Source organism: Salmo trutta, chromosome 31 (assembly GCF_901001165.1).
Source record: "Salmo trutta chromosome 31, fSalTru1.1, whole genome shotgun sequence".
Taxonomy (NCBI): domain Eukaryota; kingdom Metazoa; phylum Chordata; class Actinopteri; order Salmoniformes; family Salmonidae; genus Salmo; species Salmo trutta.
Genome location: NC_042987.1, coordinates 44,686,726 through 44,697,179, shown reverse-complemented (window position 1 = coordinate 44,697,179; position 10,454 = coordinate 44,686,726). Strand labels below are relative to the sequence as shown.

Below are 10,454 nucleotides of genomic sequence, written 5' to 3'. Positions count from 1 at the left end.
TATCTAAATGATCTAGAACCTGAGGTATCAGCTATTATGCTGCAAGGATTCTCTTAGAATGGTGGTGATCTATGTATTTCAGAATTACACTGTACGTTCCATGTGTGGAACTTAACTTCTTGGTTTACACTGAGCTTTTTTTCGCCTAGTTTGTTTAAAATGTATGTATTGAGAGATGCAATGATGGGGATGGGGTGAGAGAAGAGCCAAGCGAGGAGAGGAAGATGGTGTATGTGTGTATGTGTGTGTGTGTGTGTGTGTGTGTGTGTGTGTGTGTGTGTGTGTGTGTGTGTGTGTGTGTGTGTCTGTGTGTGTGTCTGTATGTGTGTATATATTTAAATATGCAGGTATGTGTAAGTGAGTGCTGTTTTTTTGCTTTGTCTTTGTTGTTGTATCTCTTAATATGGGTGAAAATTGTGAAATTCCAATAAAAATACTGTTACAAAAATAATATAGGACTGGAGCTGGGGTATAGGTTTGGGGCTGGAGTAATGGACTGGGCTTCGACCTGCTATGCCCTCAGACGAACCATCAAACAGGCAAAACGTAAATACAGGACTAAGATTGAATCCTACTACACTGGCTCTATCACTTGTCGGATGTGGAAAGGCTTTCAAACTATTACGGACTACAAAGGAAAGACCAGCCTCCAGCTGCCCAGTGACACAAACCTACCAGATGAGCTAAATTACTTCGATGCATGCTTCGAGGCAAGCAACACCGAAGCATGCATGAGAGCACCAGCAGTTCCGGACGACTGTGTGATCACGCTCGCCGTAGTCGATGTGAGTAAGACCTTTAAAAAGGTCAACATTCACAAGGCTGTAGGGCCAGATGGATTACCAGGACGTGTACTCCGAGCATGCACTGACCAACTGGAAAATGTCTTCACGGACATTTTCAACCTGTCCCTGGCCGAGTCAAGCAGACCACAATAGTCCCTGTGCCCAAGAATACCAAGGTAACATGTCTAAATGACAACCATCCTGTAGCACTCATGTCTGTAGCCATGAAGTGCTTTGAAAGGTTGGTAATGGCTCACATCAACACCATTATTGCAGAAACCCTAGAACCAATCCAGCTTGCATACCACCCCAACAGATCCACAGATGACACAATCTCTATTGCATTCAACACTACCGTTTCCAACCCGGACAAAAAAATACCTACGTGAAAAGGCTGTTCAATTGACTACAACTCAGGGTTCAACACCATAGTGCACTTAAAGCTCATCACTAAACTAAGGACCCTGGAAATAAACACCTCCCTCTGAAACTGGATCCTGGACTTCCTGACCGGCCACCCCCAGGTGGTAAGGGTATTCAACAACAAATTTGCCATGCTGATCCTCAACACTGGGGCCCCTCAGGGGTGCATGCTTAGTCCCATCCTGTACTCCCTGTTCACCCATGACTGCGTGGCCAAGCATGACTCCAACACCATCAATAAGTTTGCAGACGACACAACAGTGGTAGGCCTGATAACCGACAACGATGAGACAGCCTATAGGGAGGAGGTCAGAGACCTGGCAGTGTGGTGCTAGGACAACAACCTCTCCCTCAACGTGATCAAGTCAAAGGAGATCATCGTGGACTGCAGGAAAAGGAGGGCCGAGCACGCCCACATTCTCATCGACGAAGCTGTAGTGGAGCTAGATGTGATTACAGCCATCTATAGTATTACATGAACATGTCTAGATAATAGAGACCCATCCACTTAGCTAGATGTGATTACAGCCATCTATAGTATCACATCAACATGTCTAGATAATAGAGACCCATCCACTTAGCTAGATGTGGTTACAGCCATCTATAGTATTACATCAACATGTCTAGATAATAGAGACCCATCCACTTAGCTAGATGTGATTACAGCCATCTATAGTATTACATCAACATGTCTAGATAATAGAGACCCATCCACTTAGCTAGATGGGGGGTGATTACAGCCATCTACAGTATTACATCAACATGTCTAGATAATAGAGACCCATCCACTTAGCTAGATGTGGTTACAGCCATCTATAGTATTACATGAACATGTCTAGATAATAGAGACCCATCCACTTAGCTAGATGGGGGGTGATTACAGCCATCTATTGTATTACATCAACATGTCTAGATAATAGAGACCCATCCACTTAGCTAGATGTGGTTACAGCCATCTATAGTTTTACATCAACATGTCTAGATAATAGAGACCCATCCACTTAGCTAGATGTGATTACAGCCATCTATAGTATAACATCAACATGTCTAGATAATAGAGACCCATCCACTTAGCTAGATGGGGGGTGATTACAGCCATCTATAGTATTACATCAACATGTCTAGATAATAGAGACCCATCCACTTAGCTAGATGTGATTACAGCCATCTATAGTATTACATCAACATGTCTAGATAATAGAGACCCATCCACTTAGCTAGATGTGGCTGGGGGTGGTTATAGCATTTGTTTCACATGACCCATCAATTTAGACATGTTTCTGTGTAAGCATCATCTAATAATTATAAAATATTTATACAATATTTTTATCTGGAAACTTTTTGATATTGCTACTATGCAGCTATGCAAAATAACCATTTCACTGTACCGTTTACACCTTCTGTATCCTATGACAAACAAACTTAGATTTTATTTGATATTGTGTGTGTTTGTCAGAGACAGTAATGTGAAGAACAACATGACCTGCACCAAAGTCAGATTAAGATGAAGGCCAAGGACTAGATTAAGTGTATTTTTACCTGGATTAGCTGGTCACCTGTTAGCTGGTCACCTTTTGTTTAGCTGGTCACCTTTCGGTTAGCTGGTCACCTTTTAAGGCTAGGGGGCAGTATCCTGAATTTTCCGGATGACTGATGTGCCCAAAGTAAACTCCCTGTTACTCAGGCCCAGAAGCTAGGATATGCAATGGTAGCATTGGATAGAAAACACTCTGAAGTTTCTAAAACTGTTAAAATAATGTCTGTGAGTATAACAGAACTGATATGGCAGGCGAAAACCCAAGGAAAATCCATCCAGAATTCTTTTTTGAGGTCACAGGCCTTTTCAATGTAATGCTATGGGATATACAAAAAAATTGCTCCCAGATTGCAGTTCCTATGGCTTCCACTAGATGTCAACAGTCTTTAGACAGGGTTTCAGGCTTGTTTCTTGAAAAACGAACAAGTAGTTGTAGTTTATCCAAAGTGTTCTCATCAGGCAGGACAGGTAGACTTTTGGCGCGCAAGAACGGGGGCGCCCTCCTTGTTATTTTCCTTTTCTATTGAACACCATTCTTTCCGTTTGAAATATTATTGTTTATTTACATATTAGAGTACCTGAGGTTTGATTACAAACATTGTTTGACTTGTTTGGAAGAAGTTTACCAGTAGCTTTTTGGATTCCTTTGTATGCATGTTGAAGGAGTGGATTACTGAAATCAATGGCACCAACTAAACTGACTTTTTGGATATAAAGAAGGACTTTATCAAATATTCATTGTGTAGCTGGGACCCTTGGGATTGCAAACAGAGGAAGATATTCAAAGGTAAGTGATTTATTTTATCGCTATTTGTGATTTTTGTGAAGCCGGTGCTGGTTGAAAAAGTATTTTGATGTCGGGCGCTGTCCTCAGATAATGGCATGGTATGCTTTCGCCATTTTGAAATTTGACAATGCAGTTGGATTAACAAGAAGTTAAGCTTTTAAAATATGTAAGACACTTGTATGTTCATGAATGTTTAATATTACAATTTTGTCATTTGAATTTGGTGCAATCCAGCTTCACCGGATGTTGTCGATTTTGATCCCGCTAGCGAGATCCGAGCCCTAAGAGGGAAGATTGAAAACAACAACAACAAACAGCAGGGATCTAGACAGCCACAAGCCTGGGGCAATCCGCGGTCCCAGCCACAATGGCCCACAGCATCGCAGGCTGCATTCAAGCCCTCACGAAAACCCTGCTAGCTTGATAGGCAGCTAGCTAGCAGCTAGGCTAGCTACTACGCCAAACAGCTCCTCAGACCCGGCCTTGGTCAGCATGATCACTGGACAGATAGTAGCGGTCCCAGCAACTGATGCTAACCACGTCACGGGATCCAAACTCAAAAGGTAGCTGGCTAGTAACCAAACTATTTCAATAGACTTTCAAAACTTTCCAAAACAACAAACCGAGCTCTCCCTCGTTCCGCGTTTAACAGGAAGTGATGATAGGAAGTGAAATAATGTACTTTTTACTCCATGACATCCAAAAGTAGTCTTTACATTTTGAATGGTTAGCAGGACAGGAAAATGGTCCAATTCACACAGTTATGAAGAGAACATCCCTGGTCATCCCTACTGCCTCTGATCTGGCGGACTCACTAAACACAAATGCTTCATTTGTAAATTATGTCTGAGAGTTGGAGTTTGCCCTTGGCTATCCATAAATAAATACAAATAAAAAAAATGGTGCCATCTGGTTTGCTTAATATAAGGAATTTTAAATGATTTATACTTTAACTTTTCATACTTAAGTATATTTTAGCAATTGCATGCACTTTTGATAGTTAAGTATATTTAAAACAAAATACTTTTAGACTTTTACTCAAGTAGTATTTTAGTGGGTGACTTTCCCTTTTACTTGAGTCATTTTCTATTAACGTAACTTTACTTCTACTCAAGTATAATAATTGGGTACTTTTCCCACCACTGCCTGCCTGCCTGCCTGCCTGCCTGCCTGCGTGCCCGTGTGTATGCTGCCTCCAGGGCTGCAACAATGTTAAAACCTCTTAAAGATAGGACCCTTTTTTTCAATTTTCACCTAAAATGACATACCCAAATCTAACTGCCTGTAGCTCAGGATCTGAAGCAAGGATATGCATATTCTTGATACCATTTGAAAGGAAACACTTTGAAGTTTGTGAAAATGTGAAATTAATGTAGAAGAATATAACACATTAGACATGGAAAAAAATGTAACTAAGAAATAAACATAATGTATTATGTATTATTCCAGCCCAGGCCCAATTTAGATTTTGCCCACTAGATGTCAGCAGTGTACGTGCAAAGTTTTAGATTGATTCATTGAACCATCGCATCTGTTCAAAATGCTGTATCAAGACTGCCCAAATGTGCCTAATTGGTTTATTAATACATTTTCAAGTTCATAATTGTACACTCTCCTCAAACAATAGCATTGCATTATTTCACTGTAATATCTACTGTAAATTGGACAGTGCAGTGCAATATAGTAACCTGGCCTTAAATATTCCTGGCCATTCATTGGCTAATTCAACATCATGACAGCAGTCTACAGTACTCATATATCTGATGTTTGATTCACTATTCAGCAGCATAGGGAATGCATGGCGAAAAGGACATCCCAGGAAATGTATTTGACTCACTCTTATCAATTTCACTAATAGTATATGACTAAAATTAGAGGGGATATTACTAAATCGTAGTTAGTAGGTTAAATAAATATAAGATATAAAATCAGGCACGTAATTGGTCTTCAATGTGACAGAACCGATAGCAGATGTGTTTTTATTTATTTAACCTTTATTTAACTAGCCAAGTCAGTTAAGAACAAATTCTTATTTACAATGATGGCCTACCAAAAGGCAAACACACATCACAACAAGAGAGACAACACAACACTACATAAAGAGAGACACCACAACACTACATAAAGAGAGACCTAAGACAACAACACATGACAACAACATGGTAGCAACACAACATGGTAGAATCATTATTGGGAACAGACAACAGCAAGAAGGTAGATGCTATAAACGTTTGTAACAGTCTGCCTGCAGGGCACAGTACGCGCTGTTACAGCGTGTGTGTGTGTGTGTGTGTGTGTGTGTACACAGTACAAACTGCGGATAATTCGGGGCGTGCTTGTTTCTCATGGGGTGGAGAGGGGGGATCTGGGGTCGAAGGAAGGAAGGGAGGGGAAAAGGAGTGAACCCTAGTCTAACAGCTACGTCATTCCAGTGGAGTCAACAGCGACCCGCAAAGAGATCTCCAAAATTTAGTCCCGTTCTGCTCAGTTACCGGGCGGCCGCACATAGGATACCAACTTTTTTTTTAAAAATACATATATCTGAACTTTTCTTGTCCATGTTCCGTAGTAGTTAATTTAATCTGTTGTCTACGATGAAGTGGGGAGCAGCTGATTTGGGGGTGACATGGACATTGTTCTCTCTGTTCTTCAACTTTTCTGTCACCAACGGACAGAATCCGCCGAACTACAACCTTTTCCAAGGAGCTGCGTACCAGGGCGCGAGACACCGACAGTCACAGAGGAATAGGTCAATTATTATTTGTATCTATTGTTTATCTGTTTTATTGATTTCCATTTGCCTCAAACGAGTTGTGTTCTGTGTCGCTGCGATCGTTATTTTATTTTCGCAGGACTTTTTCTCTTAAATTAGTGCAGGAAATGGAGAGATTAAATGTGATTACATTGAATGAATTCAATATACGTTTACATTTTGAATTATTTTACTGCAGTTATTTATCACTAAATTGTTGCATTGAGTTGTTTCTGAGTTCTGTTATGGAGAATAATGGACCACTGAGAGTGTCTAGTCTTGTCTGTTTGCTGCAGCATTATAATCTGTGTTCTGATTCAGCCTGTCTGTGTCTCCACACTTTGAAAACATCTACAGTCCTATTGATCTGATTGGTTATATAGACACGTGACCATTTACGGTTCAGTCCAGATGCAGCCTGTCTGTATCAACCATCTGCTCTAATCCATAATGATAAAATCACATGTCAATCAGTAGATGTACTAATTGGAGGTGGAAACCAGTCACCCTGTAATGTGATAGGTTGGTTATCTGCCCCAGTCACCCTGTAACGTGATAGGCTGGTTATCTGCCCCAGTCACCCTGTAACGTGATAGGCTGGTTATCTGCCCCAGTCACCCTGTAACGTGATAGGCTGGTTATCTGCCCCAGTCACCCTGTAAAGTGATAGGCTGGTTATCTGCCCCAGTCACCCTGTAACGTGATAGGCTGGTTATCTGCCCCAGTCACCCTGTAACGTGATAGGCTGGTTATCTGCCCCAGTCACCCTGTAACGTGATAGGCTGGTTATCTGCCCCAGTCACCCTGTAACGTGATAGGCTGGTTATCTGCACCAGTCACCCTGTAACATGATAGGCTGGTTATCTGCCCCAGTCACCCTGTAACGTGATAGGCTGGTTATCTGCACCAGTCACCCTGTAACGGGATAGGCTGGTTATCTGCCCCAGTCATCCTGTAACATGATAGGCTGGTTATCTGCCCCAGTCACCCTGTAACGTGATAGGCTGGTTATCTGCACCAGTCACCCTGTAACGGGATAGGCTGGTTATCTGCCCCAGTCATCCTGTAACGTGATAGGCTGGTTATCTGCCCCAGTCACCCTGTAACGTGATAGGCTGGTTATCTGCCCCAGTCACCCTGTAAAGTGATAGGCTGGTTATCTGCCCCAGTCACCCTGTAACGTGATAGGCTGGTTATCTGCCCCAGTCACCCTGTAACGTGATAGGCTGGTTATCTGCCCCAGTCACCCTGTAACGTGATAGGCTGGTTATCTGCCCCAGTCACCCTGTAACGTGATAGGCTGGTTATCTGCACCAGTCACCCTGTAACGTGATAGGCTGGTTATCTGCCCCAGTCACCCTGTAACATGATAGGCTGGTTATCTGCCCCAGTCACCCTGTAACGTGATAGGCTGGTTATCTGCACCAGTCACCCTGTAACGGGATAGGCTGGTTATCTGCCCCAGTCATCCTGTAACGTGATAGGCTGGTTATCTGCCCGAGTCACCCTGTAACGTGATAGGCTGGTTATCTGCCCCAGTCACCCTGTAACGTGATAGGCTGGTTATCTGCCCCAGTCACCCTGTAACGTGATAGGCTGGTTATCTGCACCAGTCCCCTGTAATGTGATAGGTTGGTTATCTGCCCCAGTCACCCTGTAACGTGATAGGCTGGTTATCTGCCCCAGTCACCCTGTAACGTGATAGGCTGGTTATCTGCCCCAGTCACCCTGTAACGTGATAGGCTGGTTATCTGCCCCAGTCACCCTGTAACGTGATAGGTTGGTTATCTGCACCAGTCCCCTGTAACGTGATAGGTTGGTTATCTGCCCCAGTCACCCTGTAACGTGATAGGTTGGTTATCTGCACCAGTCACCCTGTAACGTGATAGGTTGGTTATCTGCCCCAGTCACCCTGTAACGTGATAGGTTGGTTATCTGCCCCAGTCACCCTGTAACGTGATAGGCTGGTTATCTGCCCCAGTCACCCTGTAACGTGATAGGCTGGTTATCTGCACCAGTCACCCTGTAACGTGATAGGCTGGTTATCTGCCCCAGTCACCCTGTAACGTGATAGGCTGGTTATCTGCTCCAGTCCCCTGTAACGTGATAGGCTGGTTATCTGCCCCAGTCACCCTGTAACGTGATAGGTTGGTTATCTGCACCAGTCACCCTGTAACGTGATAGGTTGGTTATCTGCACCAGTCACCCTGTAACGTGATAGGTTGGTTATCTGCACCAGTCACCCTGTAACGTGATAGGCTGGTTATCTGCCCCAGTCACCATGTAACGTGATAGGCTGTTTATCTGCACCAGTCACCCTGTAACGTGATAGGCTGGTTATCTGCACCAGTCAGCTACAGCTAAATGATCCACACAGATGCTGACTTTTATTTCTCTCTCTTTTTTCTCAACTGTTTCTATCAGACAATAGACTATTTGTATCTTATTTCTCAAGCCTGGAAGGGTTGGAATTGTTGCCTGATGGTTGGTTACCAATGACATGTTTTGCTTACACATCTCTCTCTCTCTCCTCCCCACTCTAGGAACTGGTGTGCATATGTGGTCCATAAGAACGTGAGCTGTACCGTCCAGGGGAATGTGGAGAGCTTTGTGGAGCCTGAGGTGGCACCGTGCCCAAACCACGACCCAGACTGTGAGCAACAAGTGATGTAAGTTTCCTTGGAGAGAGGGATGGGTGGAGGACAGAGAGAGGGATGACAGAGAGGTATGGGAAAGAGGGATGGGTGGAGGACAGAGAGGGATGGGTGGAGGAGGGAGCGAGAGGGATGGGTGGAGGACGGAGAGAGAGGGATATAATAGAATATTATTCCCTCCCTTCTCTTATTTTCTCATCTGAGAGGGCTGGGGATGTTACAGCAATGTGATGGAAACTAGGTGGAGTTGCTCCTTACTACTCAAGTCACCTCAGGTCCACTGGAGGGGTGAGAAGGGTAAGGAAAAGGGAGGACAGAAGGGAGAAAACAGCAGTTTGGAATGTATTTATGAGGTAGCCAGTGAACAGCAATGATTAATCCACTCTGATTAGCTCATTTATTCCAGTAATGAGACTGACGGGATGACTGATCAACCACAGAATGAATGACAACACTGGCTCTGACAACATCAAATGAAAGTTGTTGTTTTCATCATTAGAGCGTCACTGGAAACATTTCATAACTGGACAGCCCAGGTTCCACTGATGGGGTTCCACACCATTAGATTTACCATAGCTGGACAGCCCAGGTTCCACTGATGGGGTTCCACACCATTAGATTTACCATAGCTGGACAGCCCAGGTTCCACTGATGGGGTTCCACACCATTAGATTTACCATAGCTGGACAGCTCAGGTTCCACTGATGGGGTTCCACACCATTAGATTTACCATAGCTGGACAGCCCAGGTTCCACTGATGGGGTTCCACACCATTAGATTTACCATAGCTGGACAGCCCAGGTTCCACTGATGGGGTTCCACACCATTAGATTTACCATAGCTGGACAGCCCAGGTTCCACTGATGGGGTTCCACACCATTAGATTTACCATAGCTAGACATCCCAGGTTCCACTGATGGTGTTCCACACAATTAGATTTACCATAGCTGGACAGCCCAGGTTCCACTGATGGGGTTTCACTCAATTCACTCACCTGGTCTATTATATCCCTCCTGGCTTAGGAAGGCCACCAAAAATTCTGAAATTTCCATCCCCAACTACAACATTTTCCACCAAGATAGAACTGCCAAAGGGGGTTGAGTTGCAATCTACTGCAGAGATAGCCGGCCAAGCTCTGTCATGCTATCTAGATCTGTGCCCAAACAGTTTGAGCTTCTACTTTTAAAAATCTACCTTTCCAGAAATAAGTCTCTCACTGTTGCCGCTTGTTATAGGCCCCCCTCAGCCCCCAGCTGTGCCCTGGACACCATATGTGAATTAATTGCCCCCCAGAGTTTGTACTGTTAGGTGACCTAAACTGGGATATGCTTAACACCCCTGCCGTCCTACAATCTAAGCTTGATACCCTCAATCTTGCACAAATTAAATAAGCATGCCCCCATTCATTTTTTTTTAACCATGAACAGATATAGCCCTTGGTTCACTCCAGCACAAAAACATCCTGTGGCGTACTGCATTAGCATCAAACAGCCCCCGCGATATGCAACTTTTCAGG

General features: G+C 43.8%; 1 protein-coding gene across 1 annotated transcript in view; it reads left to right on the top strand.

Moving 5' to 3' along the window:
- Window positions 1–5,918: 5,918 nt before the first annotated feature.
- emilin2a (elastin microfibril interfacer 2a) overlaps window positions 5,919–10,454 on the top strand; it is a gene marked incomplete in the record, with an annotated part of 64,021 nt that continues 59,485 nt past the window's right edge. Inside the window, 2 exon segments of the mRNA XM_029726670.1 lie at window positions 5,919–6,281; window positions 8,828–8,953. Of these exon segments, the coding sequence (XP_029582530.1) occupies window positions 6,127–6,281; window positions 8,828–8,953 (281 nt within the window).